General features: G+C 45.3%; 1 protein-coding gene across 3 annotated transcripts in view; it reads left to right on the top strand.

The window, feature by feature from the left end:
* The window catches only part of THSD1 (thrombospondin type 1 domain containing 1), a 31,646-nt gene extending 17,347 nt beyond the window's left edge, over positions 1-14,299 (top strand). For all 3 annotated transcript variants that reach the window (XM_075128235.1, XM_048848691.2, XM_048848684.2), the window contains 2 exons: positions 7,125-7,283; positions 11,119-14,299. In XM_075128235.1, coding sequence (XP_074984336.1) covers positions 7,125-7,283; positions 11,119-12,512 — 1,553 coding nt within the window. In that variant the 3' untranslated portion in view covers positions 12,513-14,299. The remainder of the gene's footprint in view (positions 1-7,124; positions 7,284-11,118) is intronic.
* The last annotated feature ends 4,153 nt before the right edge of the window (positions 14,300-18,452 follow it).

Here is an 18,452-nt window from a genome sequence, read left to right as displayed (position 1 = left end):
CAGTCTCTTGAACAAATGTTTCCTCTGTCTTCTCTTGTGTGTTGAAGTGACAAAACTGGAATTTTAGAGCTCCTCATAGATTGACAGTCTCTAAAATTAACACGAGCTTTATAATTTCAGTCCTTCATAAAGTAAGGAGATGCTATACTGTCTGTGGCTTAATTACATTTGTGCTGCTATGCTGTTTTAAAACCTACAAAACAGAATGAAGTAAAACTACTAACTTTTCAGTTACCAGTGTATAGCCTGAAAATTACTTCTACGCTCACTGCATGGAAAACTCATCTCATCAACTTCAGTTTCCCTCATTACTCCGTGTCTGACACACACAAAACATTTAAAAAATTCATACATTAATCAAGGCAATTCTTCTATAGCTAGAAGAAGGAGAAAGATTATTTATATTTCTTTCCCCTACCTAGGTGCTTGGATGCTACAGTTCTGTGGTCTATATAAGTATCGAGTCAGACAGATACATTCCAGTGCCCATTATTTCTGTTTTATTTTGTGGGATTCACTTTGTTATGACTCCCTGCAATTTGCTTTGTAGCCTTTGCTTTCACTATAGTAATGTATTTATGAGCTCCAGCAGAAAGAATCAGGCTACACATGTGAAGAAAGGATTTATGTAAGTGACTGACAAGTTACTTGTACAGAGCAGATAAAAGCAACCCTATACCACGTAACTGTAAATAAAATGTCAACTTCAAATTAATTAGACTGCAGGACATCTGACTTTGTGGCAGTGTCTGCAGGACTTCAAAGGCCCATGGCAGCATTCTAGATGCACAAGTTATTCTGTGAAGGGTGCAGCCATCTGAAGACAGTACAAAGATGGAAATCTTTGCTGCTTCTGCATGGGCTGGAGTGGCATTCCTAGTCAGAACTTTGTCATGAAGCCCCTCTCCTGAATGATCTGGCTGTGCTTCAGCCTGGCTTGGGATTGTGTTGTGTCTAAAGACCTTGATCCCATGACAGACTGCATTTGTGAAATAAAGACAGACGTGTTAATATTTTTCTTTTGTAAGATGTAGAAGAAGAAATAGAGTAACCTATTATCCTTTTGTGATTCTGGCCCAATGGGCAGTTTGAGCACAGATCTGGCTTTGAGATCCTGGACCCCATACCAAGGAGATTAGGTCACCTTGTGCTGCATTATGGGTGGAAAGGTACAGAATGCATCTCTTATGCTATGGCACCCAAGTGCATTAGTGATGCCTGTGAAGAGGGAGTTCCTCGTACATCCTCTGAGTAGTAAATACAGATCTCTAGGTAACCCTGAACAGACCAAAATGCCATTCCAGTACTCTCATCTCAGACCCATCCATTTTTAAACAATGTCAGCGTTTGTTTAAAAAAAGTCTATCCCGTCTAAGGTTGTGAAATAAACCTTTTAAATGTGAACCAATGTTGTGCAGTTTTCCTAAACCTGCAGAGAGAGGGGCCGTGAGACAATAGCTCAGATGGGTGTAGCCACTCTGACTATTCATCTCAATGGGGTGCTAACTCTGAAGCTTAATGATAGCACCTTAAATGTCAAAAGTTAACTGCTTCTCTGTTGATTTTAGTAAAATCATCCAACTAATCTATCTAGTTTGGTTCTATACCATAGAAGTGTGAGATACAAAATTCCTGTTAGGCCAGTGTATGCATTACCTGGGTCGCTGGAAGTTTGTTCTCTTCACTATGTTCTCCTGTGTTTTGTCCAGTACTCTTTTAAAATGTCCCAAGCAACAAGGCTTTCACCAATTTGCTTGAGAGAATATTCCATGTTCTAGTCCTGATCCCATTTGAAGTTTCTGGGCTTTACTCTACTAAAAATAATCAAAAATAGTATCAATAGCACTCATAATTGGGAAGGTTTTCTTGACCTTTCTGGTCTTAATTTCACCCCATTACACTTAGTTATACCTGAGGATAAGTTCAGCCTGCATGCAATTCCCATTAAATCCAATGAGAGTTGTGCTTTCTTACATCAGGGCTCAATTTTGATCCCTAGTGTTCTTAGTGAGCAATACAAAGGGGTAAGGAGAAGGTGGTTAGTAGCACCTTGAGAGTACAGCTGCTACCAAAGAAGGGTGAAAGGGAACGGGGCAGAGCCACCATAAGAAGGGGCAGTAGTTACCAAGGGAAGGGAGCAGAAGAGCAGTATGTAGGAAAAGGATGAGACACGGGTAAAGTTCCATCTAAATTTATTCCACCAGGTCCCTGAGTAAGTAAGATTATATTAATCAGACCCCCTTATTCTGTGAGTATTCTAATCCCTAGGAAGATCTGAGAACCATCTAGTTTTATAGCCTGAATCCATATCTGACACATTTAGCTGATGTGGTTTTAATTGGGATAAAAATAGAATTTGCAGATTAATTCAAAGTAACCAGTTATGACAGTATTAGAAAAGAGATCTTATGTGCAAGACTGCTCCATTACTACAAAACTATGCCTGCTTTACAAGTCTCCTGTTCCCATTTACATCAATAAGAGAAGGAGCAGGTCCTTACTCTCCATATTCCAGATAAGTTTTTTATACATCTGATGTGATGTACTAATATGGACAGCCCTTAACTTCTTGCAATAACTTTGCAAGAGCACTGAATGTGGAATTTTTAGAGGGGTCATTTTGGGTGGGAAAATTAATCTGAGTTGATTGTTCTGTTGGATAACATGCTATATTATAGCGTCCCATTGCAAGTTGAGAATGAAACACACAATTGGAGAGAGATGCTACACAAAACAATTAAAACAGTCACTCACTTGTGTTTGTTTTTCATGACTCCCGAATTGCCAATGTGTTTCAAATTGTCTAACTCATCAGTTAAACACCTGCATGTTGATAGGCTCCCCAATTTTACATTAAAAATTCACATTTAACAGTTAGTTTACAGTCTGTGTCTTCTTCTGTAGTAAAGATTTTCCCCTGGCTCTTTAGATCCATTTGTCTTAATGATTGTGTCCATGGAGAAAAATAAGTTGTGCTTTACTTTCTTTTTTCCTTTGTTTTTTGTAATTCTAGTAGATTGTAAGGAAAGATTCGAAGCTTAAAACTATTATCTTTCACAGAAGCTGGGTAATTTCCTCCCATGAGAGACTTTTTGATTATTGTGAGCTCCAAACCTGCAAGGTGCTTAGGCCCAGAGCCACAAAGGTACCTAGGAGCCTGAACCCCAGACTTAGGTGCCTACGCCCTGCTTTTAGGCTTCACTGCGATTCACGAAACACCCACTAGGCTGCCCCCTAACCTGTAGGTGCCTAACTCACTTGGCACCTAAATTTCTGCTGTAAAAGTTCCCTACCACCTAAGTTTCTACCTCTGGTCACGTGTACTGCTGCCCCACTCTAGGTGCGTGTACACCTATCTCATGTCTAAGCCCCGGAGCGATTCATAATCTGGGGGAAAGATGGGTGTTCCTCCAGCGCTCTCACTCATAAGGCCCCATCTGGTAGACAGGTCCCATTCAAAATCTGGCTGGAGAAGGTGGTGGTGCCATTGCCTCCCCACCTTGTAACTTTTAGCCAGAGGTGAAAGGAAGCCGGTACGCCCCAATACGGTGTACTGGCAAGAGCCGGTGTGCCGTACCGGGGTGGATCGGCTTCCCCAGGCGCAATTTAAAGGGCCTGCAGCTCCCAGCAGCAGCTGGAGCCCCCGGCCCTTGAAATTGCTGCCAGAGCCCCGCTGCCGGAGCCCTGGGGTAGTGGCGGCGGGGCTGGGGCGGCGATTTAAAGGGCCCAGGGCGGTAGCGGCAGCCAGAGCCCTGTCCCCGGAGCCCTGGGGAAGCGGTGGCAGGGGCTCTGGAGACTATTTAAAGGGCCCAGGGTTCTGGCCACCACTACCGCCCTGGGCCCTTTAAACCACTGCCAGAGCCCCCGGCTGCTATTGTTACCCCAGGGAGGGGGAGGGAGGCACTTGCTGGTATGGGATGAGCCGGGGCTGGCTCTGACCTCCCCCAGCCCCGCCCCTTCCAGGGGCCAGAGCCGGCCCCAGCCTAGACCCGTACTGGTAAGTCCCTAGACTTACTTTCACCCCTGCTTGTTAGAACGCTCAGCCTGGCTATGGGAGACAAGTTCAATTCCTCTCTGCCTGTGTGGAAGAAATGATTTGCACGGAGGTCTCCCACGAGAGTACTCTAACCACTGATCTATGGGACAGTCTTATGGGGGGCTCCCTCAATCTCTCCTCTTGAAGCTGTTCCACTTTGGATAAATGATTAGTCTTTGGAGGAGGGGGGCTGGATTTTGGGGGTTCCCCCTCCCCAGGTGGGTGCCCTATCCACAAGACTCTAGACTCATTCTGTCTCTGGCCCAATGCTAAGCTTTTATATACAACGGAGGAGCTTCAGCAGGGGAGATGGAGGGGGCCTGATATCAGAATATCCCCTAGCTCAGTCGTTAGAGAAGGCTCCCAAGAGATGGAGGGAGGGAGACCTCTGTTCAAAAGCGTTCTCCTCCTCAGGCAGAGGGAGAATTGAACCTGTGTCTTCCACATCCCAGGTGAGTGCTCTCACCATGGGGCTAAAACAGCAAGGTGGGTGGCACCAGTATCACCACCTCTTCCAGCCATCTTATGTGGCATGAGGCAGGCACCTCACTCATTCTGGCAAGAAGCAGCTTAGACACCAAACCCACCTGACTCCAGGAGAGAGGTTCCTGGTTGGGAATCGCCAGCACAGATAGGTGCCTCGCTACAGCCTGGAATTAGGCATCTAACTCCATGAGAGGGGAGGGGTTTAGGAAACATCCATCTTGTCAGCATTTCCCCATTAGCTACTGTAGGCAGCTCCTTGTCTCGCAGGCTGGCTTTTGCGGATTGCATTCTAAGGTGTCTGTCACTACAAAAATTAATTTCCCCCTGCTGATACTCACACCTTCTTGTCAACTGTTTTAAATGGGCCACCTTGATTACATTTGCCTCATTAGTACTACAAAAGTGATTTTTCCTCCCTTGTTATTCACCCCTTCTTGTCAACATTTGAGAATAGCCCACTTCCACATTAAATGAATTGGCTCGTTAGCACTGACCCCCCCCACCCCCCCTAAACTTGGTAAGGCAACTCCCATCTTTTCATGTGCTGTGTGTTTATACCTTCCTCTGTATTTTTCACTCTATGCATCTGATGAAGAGGGTTTTAGCCCACAACAGCTTAGGCCCAAATAAATTAGTTAGACTCTAAGGTGCCACAAGGACTCATTGTTTTTGCTGATACAGACTAACATGGCTACCACTCTGAAACCTGTCTCTCCCAGTTCATTGTATGGGGAACCTGAGCACTTAACTCAGGTTTTTCAGATTACCTTGTCCTTCCTGTGATTTTCTAGGTGCCTAAAAGTAGAGTGTTGTGAAGTGCAGCATTGCAATACCCTGGTCCTTTTGTGGATTCAGACCCAAGTGTCTTCTGTAAGGAGTTGTGCGCTCTCGGCTCCTACTGAAATCATTGCAGAGATGAGGAGAATTGATACCTTACAGGAGAGGGCCTGAAATTAGAAAATATCTTTGATTTAAATTGTGTGTATTTTATTTAGTCGCTGAGCCTGATCATGTGATCTGACCCTCATCTCCTACTAAAGTGAACAGCAATTAGGGAGCTCAACATCTTGCAGTAGCTGGTCCTATAACTGAATGAGATTAACAGGGGTAAAACCAAGGTGTATCCCACACATGCATGACACACTTGTCACAGAGGCATATAAAAGAGAGTAAGCTGATAACCTAAGGCTCCAATGTTGCAATCATTTATGCATGTGAGTAACTTCAAGCATGTAAGTAATCCCTGAGTTCAATAGGACTACTCACCTGTGTACATTTACTGATGTTGGCATGTTTGCAAGTATTTGCAGGATGAGGCCCAAAGCAGTTAAAAGCCTCATGTTTAAATACAGTTGCATTTTCCCCTTTGGTCCTTTGCAAGTAATAACACAGCATGAACAATACTACACCTAATGTACCATAACCTCCATCTCTATCATACAACCACATTCTTTAGATTTGTGTAAACAGTTCATGAATCAGGGGTTAAAGCAAGAGTCATAGGGACACTATAAGGTTAAGAATCATGTAATTAAAACTAAATTTCATGACCTGTATTAGTAATAGCAACACCAGAATTATTACAGAGAATTAAGAAAACCCTAATTTACTTTCCCATCATTTATGTGGTTTTACTTTGTGCATTTTACTCCTCCTAAATAATGAAAATAGTCAGTTTAATGGTTTTATTTCTGGTCCATTTCAAATCAGTTCCTAATAATATTTAATGGGAACAATCCTAAGATATCTATCACACATTGTTCTGTCTCTCCAAAAAAATCACACCAGGACTAATGAATTTTATTAGCGTTTAAGGGTGTTGTATTTTTCTTTCCTAATGTTATTTATAGCATTCAAAAGTTGGCAGGTATGGTCACTTTCAGCTTCTGGATTCTCAGGGCTGTAAAGTTTGAGTTATGAACACAGCAAGAGGATACTGAAATTCAAACAAAAAACTGCTTTCATTACATTTAAAATAATGAAAATGCATTCTTCCTTGAACCTTGCCCCCTTAAAAAAAAAAACTTAAATTTTCATCCTAAAACTCCTTATTGAGTGCCCCCTCAAACAATAAAAGATTAGGACTTCTAAAAAACTGTTAAACTAGTGGTTCAATAACATAATTTGTGTGTTATGAAGATAACAGGAGAGAAACCAACACTGCTTTTTCAATAGTCCCTTTGGGCCTCGGACTCCTCTCCCAGCAGTATAAATCAGGGGTAACCCCGCTGAAATCAATAGCTATGCTAATGTAAAACTAGTGTACACAAGGTAGGAACTGGACCCTATAAATGCCTAAACTTCTAAGTCGTTAGAAAGACTTGTGGATTCATTTCTATTTGCTGTTGTACAAGGCATATCCTGCTGGCCTTAGTTAACAGAGTAGGAGTGCAGTCCTGCTGCCATGGGAGGTGATGGAAGCATTGCCCCTGACTCTGATGGGAGCAGGCGCAGGCCCCGCTAGCTATTTACTTTACAGGGTTATAATTGCAGAGTTGGGGTTGATCAGTTTTTATATAAAGGAGGGATAGTTGAAAGCTTTGCTGTAAGATGAAATGAGTCTGGCTGCATTCCTCATTGCTGTGATCTCACGTATCCACAGAAACATGGAGCCTGTGGCAGCCCTGGAGTCCTTGCAGCGTGACCTGTGGGGATGGTGTCCGTGAGCGACACAGAGAATGTCTTACATCGCTGCCAGCAAAACCAGGCTGTGTTGGGACACCGAAAGAGACTTCGCTGTGCTCTCTAGAGGAATGTTCTAGTATGTGGTCCTGCTTTCTTTATAGCTTTTCTCTTTGACATGCGTCTGCTTTCTCTGGAAAAAAACAAAATGCATATTATAATAGGTTTGAGAAACTAAAGCATTTAAACCAGTTCTTGTGACTTCTTAGTCACTGGGGATGAAATCCTGGCCACATTCAGGTCAATGGAAAACTCCCATTGACTACATTGTGGCCAGGATCCCTGGAGTAAATTCCACCAACTGGCTGAGGAAAACCTATGCAGTACTGTCCATCTGTGTTTGCGCTGCGGATAGAGAGATACAGGCAGAATGGCTGGTCCAGGGACACTCATACCATGAAGGTGGATTCCACGTTGGCATCACATCTGCCAACAAGGAAGGGAGTATTGGTGTTGAGTATTGCGGGAGAGGTCACTGGTCACAATAGGGATCAATCTGGGCTGGCTCAGTCTGTCACAGTTGCTCAGGCAAAGGAAGCCAGTAAAGAGTCACACAGACAGTCCAGCTTTATCACTAGCTTCTGAACAGAGGAGAGAGATTTTTAATGTATTTCAAAATATATATGAAAAATATATATACTGCCAATAATGAAAATTTATTTCAAATATGATAAAACGAAGTTTGTGTGGAACAGATTGAGAATATATTAACTGTATGTATAGCCATATATAGATATATATAGAGAGAGCACGCCATATGGTACCTGACAGCGTCAGACGCTAAGTCTAGGCTAAGGCTAGGGACACCATCCCTGTCCATCCTGGACAATAGCCATTGATGGACCTCTTTTTTGAACCCTGTTATAGTCTTGGCTTTCACAATATCCTCTGGCAAGGAGTTCCACAGGTTGACTGTGCGTTGTGTGAAGAAATACTTCCTCTTGTTTGTTTTAAACCTGCTGCCTATTAATTTCATTTGGGGACTCCTAGTTCTTGTGTTATGAGAAGGAGTAAATAACAATTCCTTATTTACTTTTTCCACACAAGTCATGATTTTGTAGACCTCTATCATGTTCCCCCCCCCTCCCCTTAGTTGTCTCTTTTCCAAGCTGAAAAGTCCCAGTCTTATTAATCTCTCCTCATGTGGTAGCCGTTTCAGACCTCTAATCATTTTTGTTGCCCTTTTCTGAACCTTTTCCAATTCCAATATATCTTTTTTGAGATGGGGCGACCACATCTGCACACAGTATTCAAGATGTGGGGGTACCATGGATTTATATAGAGGCAACAAGATATTTTCTGTCTTATTATCTATCCCTTTCTGAATGATTCCCAACATTCTGTTCGCTTTTTTGACTGCTGCTGCACATTGAGTGGATGTCTTCAGAGAACTATCCACAATGACTCCAAGATCTTTCTTGAGTGGTAACTGCTAATTTAGACCCCATCATTTTATATGTATAGTTGGGATTATGTTTTCCAGTGTGTATTACTTTGCATTTATCAACATTGAAACATTGTTCCTGCTACACTCTTCCCCTCCGTGCATAAATCAATGTGCACCCATTTTGTATACCCACAGAATGTCTCAGCTATGCAAGTTATACTAGCTTACTGTGTCCCTGCCAAATTACCTTTACACCTGTTTTCTGATCTTCCTGCTCCAAAATCAGATTTGTGCCACTACAGAATTATGCCTGAATTATTTAATCTTGTGTAGAATTTAAAAGATGTTTTCACATTGTGCTCCAGCTCTGGGTACTGCTGACCTTGTTCTGTAAATAATAGTGTCAGGCCATCCTCTGCTGTGACTCTGGTCCATCTAGGAGAGTCTGTTTCAGCATTATTGTATTTGTATTCGTTAGTCCAGTAGATGGAGCAAGTGTAACAGAAGCCAGCACAGAGGGTTGGAACCCTGGTGGAAGGGCTGAAGAGGGGAAGCAGAAATAAATAGAAAAGATCAACAAACAGCAGTGAGAAAAGAAAGTGAGGAGAGAAGCAAAAAAACAACTAAAACATTCAGATCCATATTCTTCTCTTTTCCACTGGTATAAATCTGGAGTAACTCCAGGGGTTTCAATCACAGCCACAGTCACACTTAAACAAGACCAGAATTTGGCTCTCTTCTGATGGCATCTTTCCCCACACCTCCCACCGTGTGACTAAGAATTTTGTAGTGCTACTTAGACAGTGAGCCTCTAGTGACCAACTGAGTACAGCTTTTTTGACTTTACATCTGGAAATGAATGTACAAGTTATTATTAAAATGAACTGCTAGACTTCCTGAATTAGTGACCATGCCACACTGCAGGTGCATTCCTTATGGATCTGTTGAGCCAAAAATATGGTATAAATAACAAGCTAATTATCCAGGTGGCATTTTACAAGGCCATGGGAAGGAAAAAGTGTTTTCCTGAATTCGGGAGTACACATGTGGTTTGGTGACTGCAGCTATGAATTCTGCATGTACACTGCAGTTAGTTGAGCAGTCATTGTGGAACACTGAAAAGCATTCTGGGAATTTATATGGTGGACACTCCATAACATACATGTAAATGTGTAGAGTAGACACTGGATGGGGTGAGGGACTGGTAAAGGGATACCTGAGCCTTTCACTTTTAGATAACTGATTTCTGTCCAGGTCTGGGCAGTAACAATTGAACATTACCATCAGAAAACTGTTTAGTGGCCTATAAGAAATTAGTGTTTGAACACCATGATAACAGGCACTAAATAGAAAGCTAAGCTAGATAGAAACTAGAAAAGGAGTATTGTCTAATGGCTAGAAAAGTAGATTCAGAGCCAGGATTTTGGGGTTCTCTGAGTGATTTTGCCCAAAGTCACCAGCAAATCAATCTCTCTGCACCTTGGTTTATTCTTTGGTAACATGGGTATAATACTTGTCCAGGTGTGCTGTGAGGCCTAATTAATGTTTGTAAAATGCTTTGAGAACCTCACTATAGCTGTGCAAAGTATTGTTACCAGGATTTCTCTTGAAAGTCCATCTCCAGTTCATAACAGACAAATATCAATACCAAAAAACCCAAGACCCCTTCTTAGCCCAGAACTGAACGGGCATGGAGAATACTCAGTTGTCTGACTCAGAGGTGAAACGCTGGGTGAGAGTCTGAGAAACATTCTCAGGGCAAGGTGGGGAAACTTGTGCTGCCACTGCTTATGCTGTCCATCTTCTCTCCAGACCTCAGGGCTGTCAAGCCACTTACCTTTCACATTGGGGATCTGCCTGGCACGAGGGGAACAAATACCTTTCACAAACCCTAAAATCAGCCACTAGGCTGACCTAATATATCAATTCCAGTAGCAAATTGTTAACTCCTGGATAGCACTTTTCATCTGTAGATTTCCAAGTGCTATTCCAAAAAGGGCAAGTATCTTTATCACTGTTTTACTGATGAGGAAACTGAGGCACGGGTAGTGATGTGACTTGCCCAAGGTCAGCTAGCAGACCAATGGCAGAGCCTGACATCCCCTCCAGTTGGTCACACTGCCTCTATGAGGTTGCTCCTTTCATAGAAACCCTGCCAACTCTTGCAAAAAGCTTCTCACTGGATTTGTGAAACTCAAACCTAACATTAGGGCCAGGTGTATAAAATATTCTTCTGGCATCATGAAAAGAGGTGAGACTAGCAAAGGTAGGTAAGCAAATGAAGTTTAAAAGGTAGGCAAGTCTGCAGCGCCCTCAATATAAAGTAGGTGGATTTGCTGCCGCAAACCAAAGTTTATCCGCTTTTATCTGAAGACAGATGTGAGCAAGGGACATGCTGGCAAATAGACAATTTAATGTATTTTATTCATTGATTCTTTTTCTTAATTGTAAAGTATCTTATCTAAAACTCCAAATGTCCAGTGAAAATGCAACGTTGATAACAGAATGTGTTCACTCTTTGTTACAGTTATAAAGCCTACACCCCCTCCTTCTGTACAGCACCAAGAGGACCAGAAAGCTAATAACGTAGTCACCATCACTGGCATCTCCTTGTGCTTGTTCATAATCCTAGCCACTGTTCTCATCACCCTGTGGAGGAAGCTCTGCAGAGCTCAGAAGTGCAGCACCTCTGTGCGCCGTAACTCTGTCCATTCACCCAGCTTCCACAAAAACTCGGATGAAGAAAACATCTGTCAAGCCGGCAAGCAACGGGGGAGCTTTTCCGAGGGCAGCGAAGCACCTCCAGCGCATGCTGGAGAGCCTGTTAACATACCTTTGACCTGCAGGAAGAGCCTTCAGTTTGCTCAAGACGACGACGCCTCTGTCAGTGACAGTTTTCAGTCAAATGCTCAAAAAATAATCCCTCCAATTTTCAGCTATCGCCTTGCACAGCAACAGCTGAAAGAGATGAAGAAGAAAGGCCTGACTGAAACCACAAAGGTGTATCATGTATCTCAGACGCCTCTGACTGACACCGTTATCGATGCCACAGCTGTGCTTCCCCTGGGCACAGAAAACCAGGAGGAGGCTGCTGCACACAAATTCAGGATCAAATCTCCATTTCTGGATCAGCCAGTCAATCATCTCAAATTCCCTAGGGAAAAATCTAATTCTAGGGTGGACTCTGTACTGTCACAGGCCAATCCTGTAACAAGCCCTAGTCAGACCCTCATTAGACGAGCTCACCTGAAATACCAAGATAACAAAGGGGAGCCATTGGAGAGAGGCTATCACAGAAACCCACAGTTCAGAAGAACAGCCAGTTTCCATGAAACTAAAAAGGTCAGGCCCTATAGGGAACGGAGCATGTCCACTCTTACCTCACGGCAGATTCCTCTTTATAGCTCCAGGACCAGAACTTGGGGTCAGGCACTGGTAGACAAGTCCCGGCCGACATCTAAAGATGCTGATCCAAGTTCTGAAAAGTTTGACCAGTCTCCTTGCACTCTGTTAACTGGTGAACCACTGAGCTATGGCACAAAATACCGGCACAAAGGGGGTCCTCCAGTGAGGAGGCCGGATCTGATCAGTGACCGTCAGCCTGCAGGCCAAGTAGCAGGAGCTGACAAACCAGAGCCAAACAGAAGTAGGAGGGGCCCTTTGCCAAACTATCGAGGGGCTTTGAGGAAAGAACCCATCTCAACTCTGAAAGATAATTACCAGCAAGGCAGTGCTCTAAGCCCTCTCCAGTACAGAAAAGACAAATGCCAGAGCTTCCCCACAGACCCTGAATTTGCCTTTTACAATAATTCTTTTGGCTTAACAGAATCGGAGCAATGGATGATTGACCTGCCTGGATATTTTGGTTCAAATGAAGAAGATGAAACAAGTACTTTAAGTGTTGAGAAACTGGTGATCTGAATGACTCATTGCAACACTGTAGGGCGGGGGTGTGAGAGAAGAGCTGCAAAACCTGTTGGTTTATAATAAAAGCAATAATGGAAACCAGGTTCCAGCTGTTTGGGGCAGGAGGGAAATCCTATGGCTTAACTTGTGAGCATGCATTCCTTTTTAATTACTAGAAAGTGCTTTGATGTCATTGTTTTGTCCAATACACCCCCCCGGGAAAGCAAATGGAAATGATAGTGTGACACAGAGGAAATTGGACAGATTTTATTTTATAGAGCACTGAAAAGAGTAGTGCTCAATGAATAATTTATACTGAATCATGAATCCAGTCAATTTAGCCTCTTTTTCTGCTTGTGGACCATCCACCAGCAGAGCATGTTATCCTCTAACATCTGTTGTTCAACACTATTTAATGAATTGTTTCACAAGTTTTTTAACCTAGGTTGTAAACAGTTTTCAGCATATCTTTAAAATTTACTATTTGTCATGGGGCTCCGTGCATCCATTGGAGGGTGGGTGCCCCGGCTTGCCCAGTGTGGCGTTGATACACTCCACCACACAGTCATCAGGACTCTCAGCTGGGCCAGACAAACAATCAGGGGCTCTGGCCCACAGGGAGGGACTGAACAGACAAACCGTCTATAGCTCCTGAGCCTCCTGGCTGTGGCAAACAATCACAAACAGGGCTTCAGCCCCCAGGTGGAAGGGGACAGACTAACTAGTCTATAGCTGGGGTCTCTTGCAGTAATAGCCACTTGTCAGTGCCGAGCCCACCCTGCTCCACCAGGTTCTGACCCAGGGCCCTGTGAAGCCTGCAGTCTCCCTCTTTAAGATTCAAGTATCAGCTCCCCATATATTCCCTTGGTCACTTCCTACCTCTAAGACCACTTTGGGCTTGTCCTCCCAGGCAGAGGCTTGACATCTCAATCAGCCTCCATAGATAGGAATCCCTCGTAATCTAGTCAGGGAGACTTGATTCTGTAATCTGGAAGGCTGGCGGTACCTCAGCAGGAGCCAGCAATGCACATCCATCTTCCTCCTCCAGCAGCCAGGACTAGAGTGAGATGTTCCCTTTTATCTACTCCCTCCAACTGGAGCATGTGCAGCAGAGGCAAGAGGGCGTGGCCTCTTGGGTCCAAAGTGACTGGTTAACCCCTGCTTGCCCAGTGCGGCATTGACACACCCCATCACACTATTGAATTGTGTTGATTGGTTGTAACTGGTCAGATAAGTCATGTGGTGCTTTTTGTGTTCCCTGATTAGATGAGGAGAGCATGAGCAATTCTGGAGTGAGTACTTGTTTACAATTTGTTTTTTGTGATTCCTCACAGACAAGACTTCGCCATTTGCTTTCTGATACTATGGGTGCCAGGAAAGCTTGAGATTGCACAAACGTGTGGAAAGGAACAGAAAAGCATTGTAGAAAATAAACAGAAGAGGGTTGCTAGTGTGGTCAATTCATTAACAAATTTGAGTACTAGCAAAAACTGTTGTTGCAGTATTCTACACACCTGTAGAAGCCAGTGAAAGACCTCTTGTCTTCTCTCCTTCACTGTAATGCTCTTTCTCTTTAATAAATGTTGTCTTTTTATTTTTGCTTAAACAAGTTGACAGATACTACAGCAAGATACAAATAAATTAAGAACAAAACCCATGGAACAAAATGGCTATTTAATTAAGATATACTTTGCAAACAAAAGGAAAAAGGAAATTAACTTGTCCATGTCTGTTGATTCCTGGAGAACCTTCTCCATAGGTGTGTTTATTTCACCAGAGGATATTAAACAAATGGGATTGGACACTGCTGCACTTGTTCAACACTTTTAGCGAAGTCACTGCACACACTGGAGATGCAAACAGTGGCAGGCAAGCCAGTTTGACTCAGGTTCTTTACTCCAGCCATTTATTGGAATAACAGACTCTTCAGAGGTATAGAGAAAACAGGTGGAAGGAATACATTAATGGAGGAAACAAAGAAAATAAAAGAAGCCTCAGATGGGGGCTGAAAAGGGAGGGTTTGGGGTAGGGGAGTGAGACCTGACAATTTTAAACTACCCTGTCCTCATAGTACCAGGCTTCCCTTTCAGCAGCTCATCCCCTGGTAACCTGTAATCCACATTCCAGTGAAAAGCTAAATTCGGAAATGCTCAATATTCGGAAAGGCTCAGATCCTGCAATTTACAATGTGCAGGCAGATCCCTACACCTTCATAGAGCCCCACTGACTTCAGTGGGGCCCTGCACAGGCACATGGGATTGTCCAGGCTTTGTGCATTGCAGAATCAGGACCACCATTTGTACAGGCAGAATGCGTTGGAATGCGTTACCTAGGGAGGTGGTAGAATCTCCTTCCTTAGAGGTTTTTAAGGTCAGGCTTGACAAAGCCCTGGCTGGGATGATTTAACTGGGATTTGGTCCTGCTTCGAGCAGGGGGTTGGACTAGATGACCTTCTGGGGTCCCTTCCAACCCTTATATTCTATGATTCTATGATTCTACAGTAAAATATGAGTTATAAAGGGATTGCGTGGCAACAAATTGCTGAGGAAGTGTCAGCCAGGATCCGGAGAATGGGGGGCAGGAGGAGGGACAAGGGTCCAAAGAGTTCAGAGAGTCTTCTCTGAACTAGGGCTAGAGAGAGAGAGAATGAGAGAGTGAGAGAAAATGAACTCACACTCAGTATGTTCCGATTAGAAGGGAGAAATTATATTTATATCCTTCTCCAGCCTAGTTTGGCGGAGCCTTTTACTAGGAGCTACTTTTCAGCATGCAAGGAGACATAATGTTTTAAGGCATTGGTATTTTTTTTTAAAGAAAACAATTTAAAAGGATAGCGCAATAATGTCATCAGATGTGCATTAGTAGGGCAGTGGGTTGCCGAAGGCATGAGGCGGGCACACCCATGGCATGCACAGGTAGCCTGCTAACGGACAGCCTGGTGTGGCTCATTGCTATAGTATAGTGAGTGAGTTGTTCAGGATTCAGTCGTAGGTGGTTAAACTTTCCCTGCTTACTCAAATAGCATCATTTGGCTGGGTTACCTCTGCCCAGCTGCTGCAGTGAGGGCAGGTCTGACTTATGCGAGGCGAGTCACTGTTTGCTCAGAGCCTGTTCCAGCATGCTGTGTTGGGAATGTTCGGCCCGTTTCAGGAGTGGGCTTTGGTGAGTTAATCTGTGTAGCAGAGCGTCAGGACCAGTTTTTATATTAACTAGCCCAGGGGCGGCGAGTTGTATCTCCACGTGGTGCCTTGGCACCAGCAATATTCAGAGCCCAGGGGCGCAGCTCCACCAATATTTGGGGCCGGGTGTCCCCCACACGCGGCACCTCTGCCGGCCCCTGCTTGCTACCCCCACGCACCTACCCGGGCCCCGCAGCAGAACATCCCTGCCTCGGCCTCTTCCGAGCAGCTCCATGCTGCCTCCAGGTCCTAGTGCCCCCCCCCACTTCATTGTCAGGGCAGACTGACTGACCCTGCCTTTCCACCTCAGACCCTTCCCTTTTCCGGCGGGACCCCCCACCAGCACAGGACCCCCATCTCTCACCCCCAGTGAGGCGCAGCAGGAGAGGAGGAGGCGCACGCAGCACCCCCTGGCCCCCACCACGGGGGGGGGGGGGGCGAGGGAGATTCCTGGACCTGAGAGGGGCCCTAGGAGCACATGCAGTGACAGTGGTGGGGGTGAGTGTGCTGCTCAGGGGGCGGGAAAGGGGGGCTCCTCCCCCAGCGCTGCTGCTGCTGGCAGGGAAAGGGCTGGGGGGAGTCCTCCTCTCTGGCCCCTGTCCCGGAGCAGCCTGCCTGCACCCCATACTCATCCCCAGCCCTGCCCCACCCCAGAGCCCACACCCCCAACCAGAGCTTTCACCCCCCGACACACGCATCCTCAACCCTCTACCCTAGCCCTGAGCCCCTCCAGCACCCCAAACACCTTATCCCCAGTCTCATTCAGAGCCCTCATCCCCCTGCACTCCAACCCTCTGTCCCAGCTCTGAGCCTCTCTAACACCCCAAACCCCCCAGTCCCAGAGCCCTCACCCCCCACACTCCTACTCTCACCCTGAGCCCCCCTCCCACACCCCAAACCCCTCATCTGCAGCCACACCCCACACCCCTGCACCTCCTCCCACTGCACCCACTCCCATCCCCAAACTCCCTCCCAGAACCTGCACCTTGCACCCCAATCCCCTGCCCCAGCCTAGGGCCTGCACCCCAGACCTCCCCCACCCAAACTCCCTCCCAGAGCCTTGGGCGAGGGGGGCGGAGTTTGGGGGAGGCAGAGTTTGGGCAGGGGTGGGTTCTGGGCACCACCAAAAATAATACAAACCTGCCACCTTTGAAGTAGCCACTGTAAACGGCCAGCCTAGATTTTTAAAACACACCCAATATTCGGGCCCAATCCAAAGCTCATTAACATTAATAATGAAAGGCTTTCTACAGACTTCACTGGGCTCGAGATCAGGCTTTTAGAGTGTTTACTGCTTCAGCTATTTACCAGTTGTGTGTCAATGTAAATCATTGTCCCTGCAGTGGTGCGATCTGTGGATTTTAGAACTTGCAGTGCTGAAATAGCTATTTGAAGGCCTGCATTTGGCTCATTGAGCCTCCCAAAGCAGGTGCTCCTGTGGCACCAGAGAAAATGCTGCAGGTGATGCAACAAAGCTCCACTGTGAACAGCAGTCTGACACCCTGTGGCAACAATTTGCATAACTTACCCTGGGAAGTGCCTGAGTCCAGCTGTCTAGCTCAGAGCAAATAGGTACCTGGCCAGTGGGACTTTTCAACTTGTATTAAGAAAAATGTGTCTATACTGAGGGTATGGCTACACTGCAAAAAAAGACCCACAGCAGCGAGTTGCAGAGGCTAGGTCAACTGACTCAGACTTGCCCTGCGGGGCTAAAAACTAGCAGTGTAGCTGTTCATGGTGGGTTGGGCTGGAGCCTTGGCTCTGAAACCCAGTAAGGGCGGGAGGGTGTCAGAGCTTGGGCTGCAGCCTGAGCGGGAAAGTCTACACTGTGATTTTTAGCCCTGCCGTGCAAGCCCTGCAAGCCCAAGTCAGTTGACCTGGGCTCTGAAATGTGCTGCCCTGGGTTTGTTTTTTTTATTGCTGTGTAGACATATTCTGAAACCCTTTCTGGGACTTGTACAAGATTTTGCAGGGCCCTCCACAAAGTACTACAGGGTTCCATCTAGCGCCCTCTCTCTCTGTGATCAGGTACATCTTCCCGCATCCCCTCCTGTGCAAGGTCATCTGGTTTATACTATTTGATTACATTATTTTAAACCCTTATTTAAATGTTCTAGTGTCAGAGAGTGGCTGTTGGGTGTTCCGTGACTTTCTGGGCCAGGATAGCACTGGCTTTTTGGCACTGAAATTGATTTTCAGCTTCTTGATGTGTGCAAGCACCTGCTGGTAGCTTTGTCCTGGAGCATGTCCCCAGCAGGATGTTGCCAAAGCAATAATGTTTATAAGAAGTGCCAGCATCAGCCTGAGTAGATTGGAAGCAATTGTTCCACCTTAACTAGTCTCCATGCCTGTACATTGACAGAAGTTTCCTTATTGCTACTGGATTTTGTGCCAAGGGCTACACTGTTATAGGGTTGTACTATATGGTAAATCAGGGTTGGTAGGTGCCACCAGGTTAGCACTGATTTCTTCTGGCAACTTTTCATTTAATAAAATGCTCTAGATACATAATTATGACCCCCGCGGTAAGGCTTACTGGTTGTGTAGTACAAATAAAGTGAATTAGATGAGAGGAAGTTCTGGTGTTGGACTCCACTCCACTCCCTTTGGTGACAAGCATGACTCTCGTTCCAAAGACATAGGTGTAGTTCTCATTTCTCGTGGGCACGTGTTACCTCTTGGACTGAGGGCATCCATGCATTCTTCCTGGGCTGCAGCCCTTGAGGCTGTGTCTCACTGGTGAACTAGCACAGTGGGAGCAAAAGCGGACATCGGT

The sequence above is a fragment of the Caretta caretta genome, chromosome 1 (assembly GCF_965140235.1).
Source record: "Caretta caretta isolate rCarCar2 chromosome 1, rCarCar1.hap1, whole genome shotgun sequence".
Taxonomy (NCBI): Eukaryota; Metazoa; Chordata; order Testudines; family Cheloniidae; genus Caretta; species Caretta caretta.
Note: the sequence above shows the minus strand (reverse complement) of the source record. Positions and strands in the feature narration are given on the sequence as shown.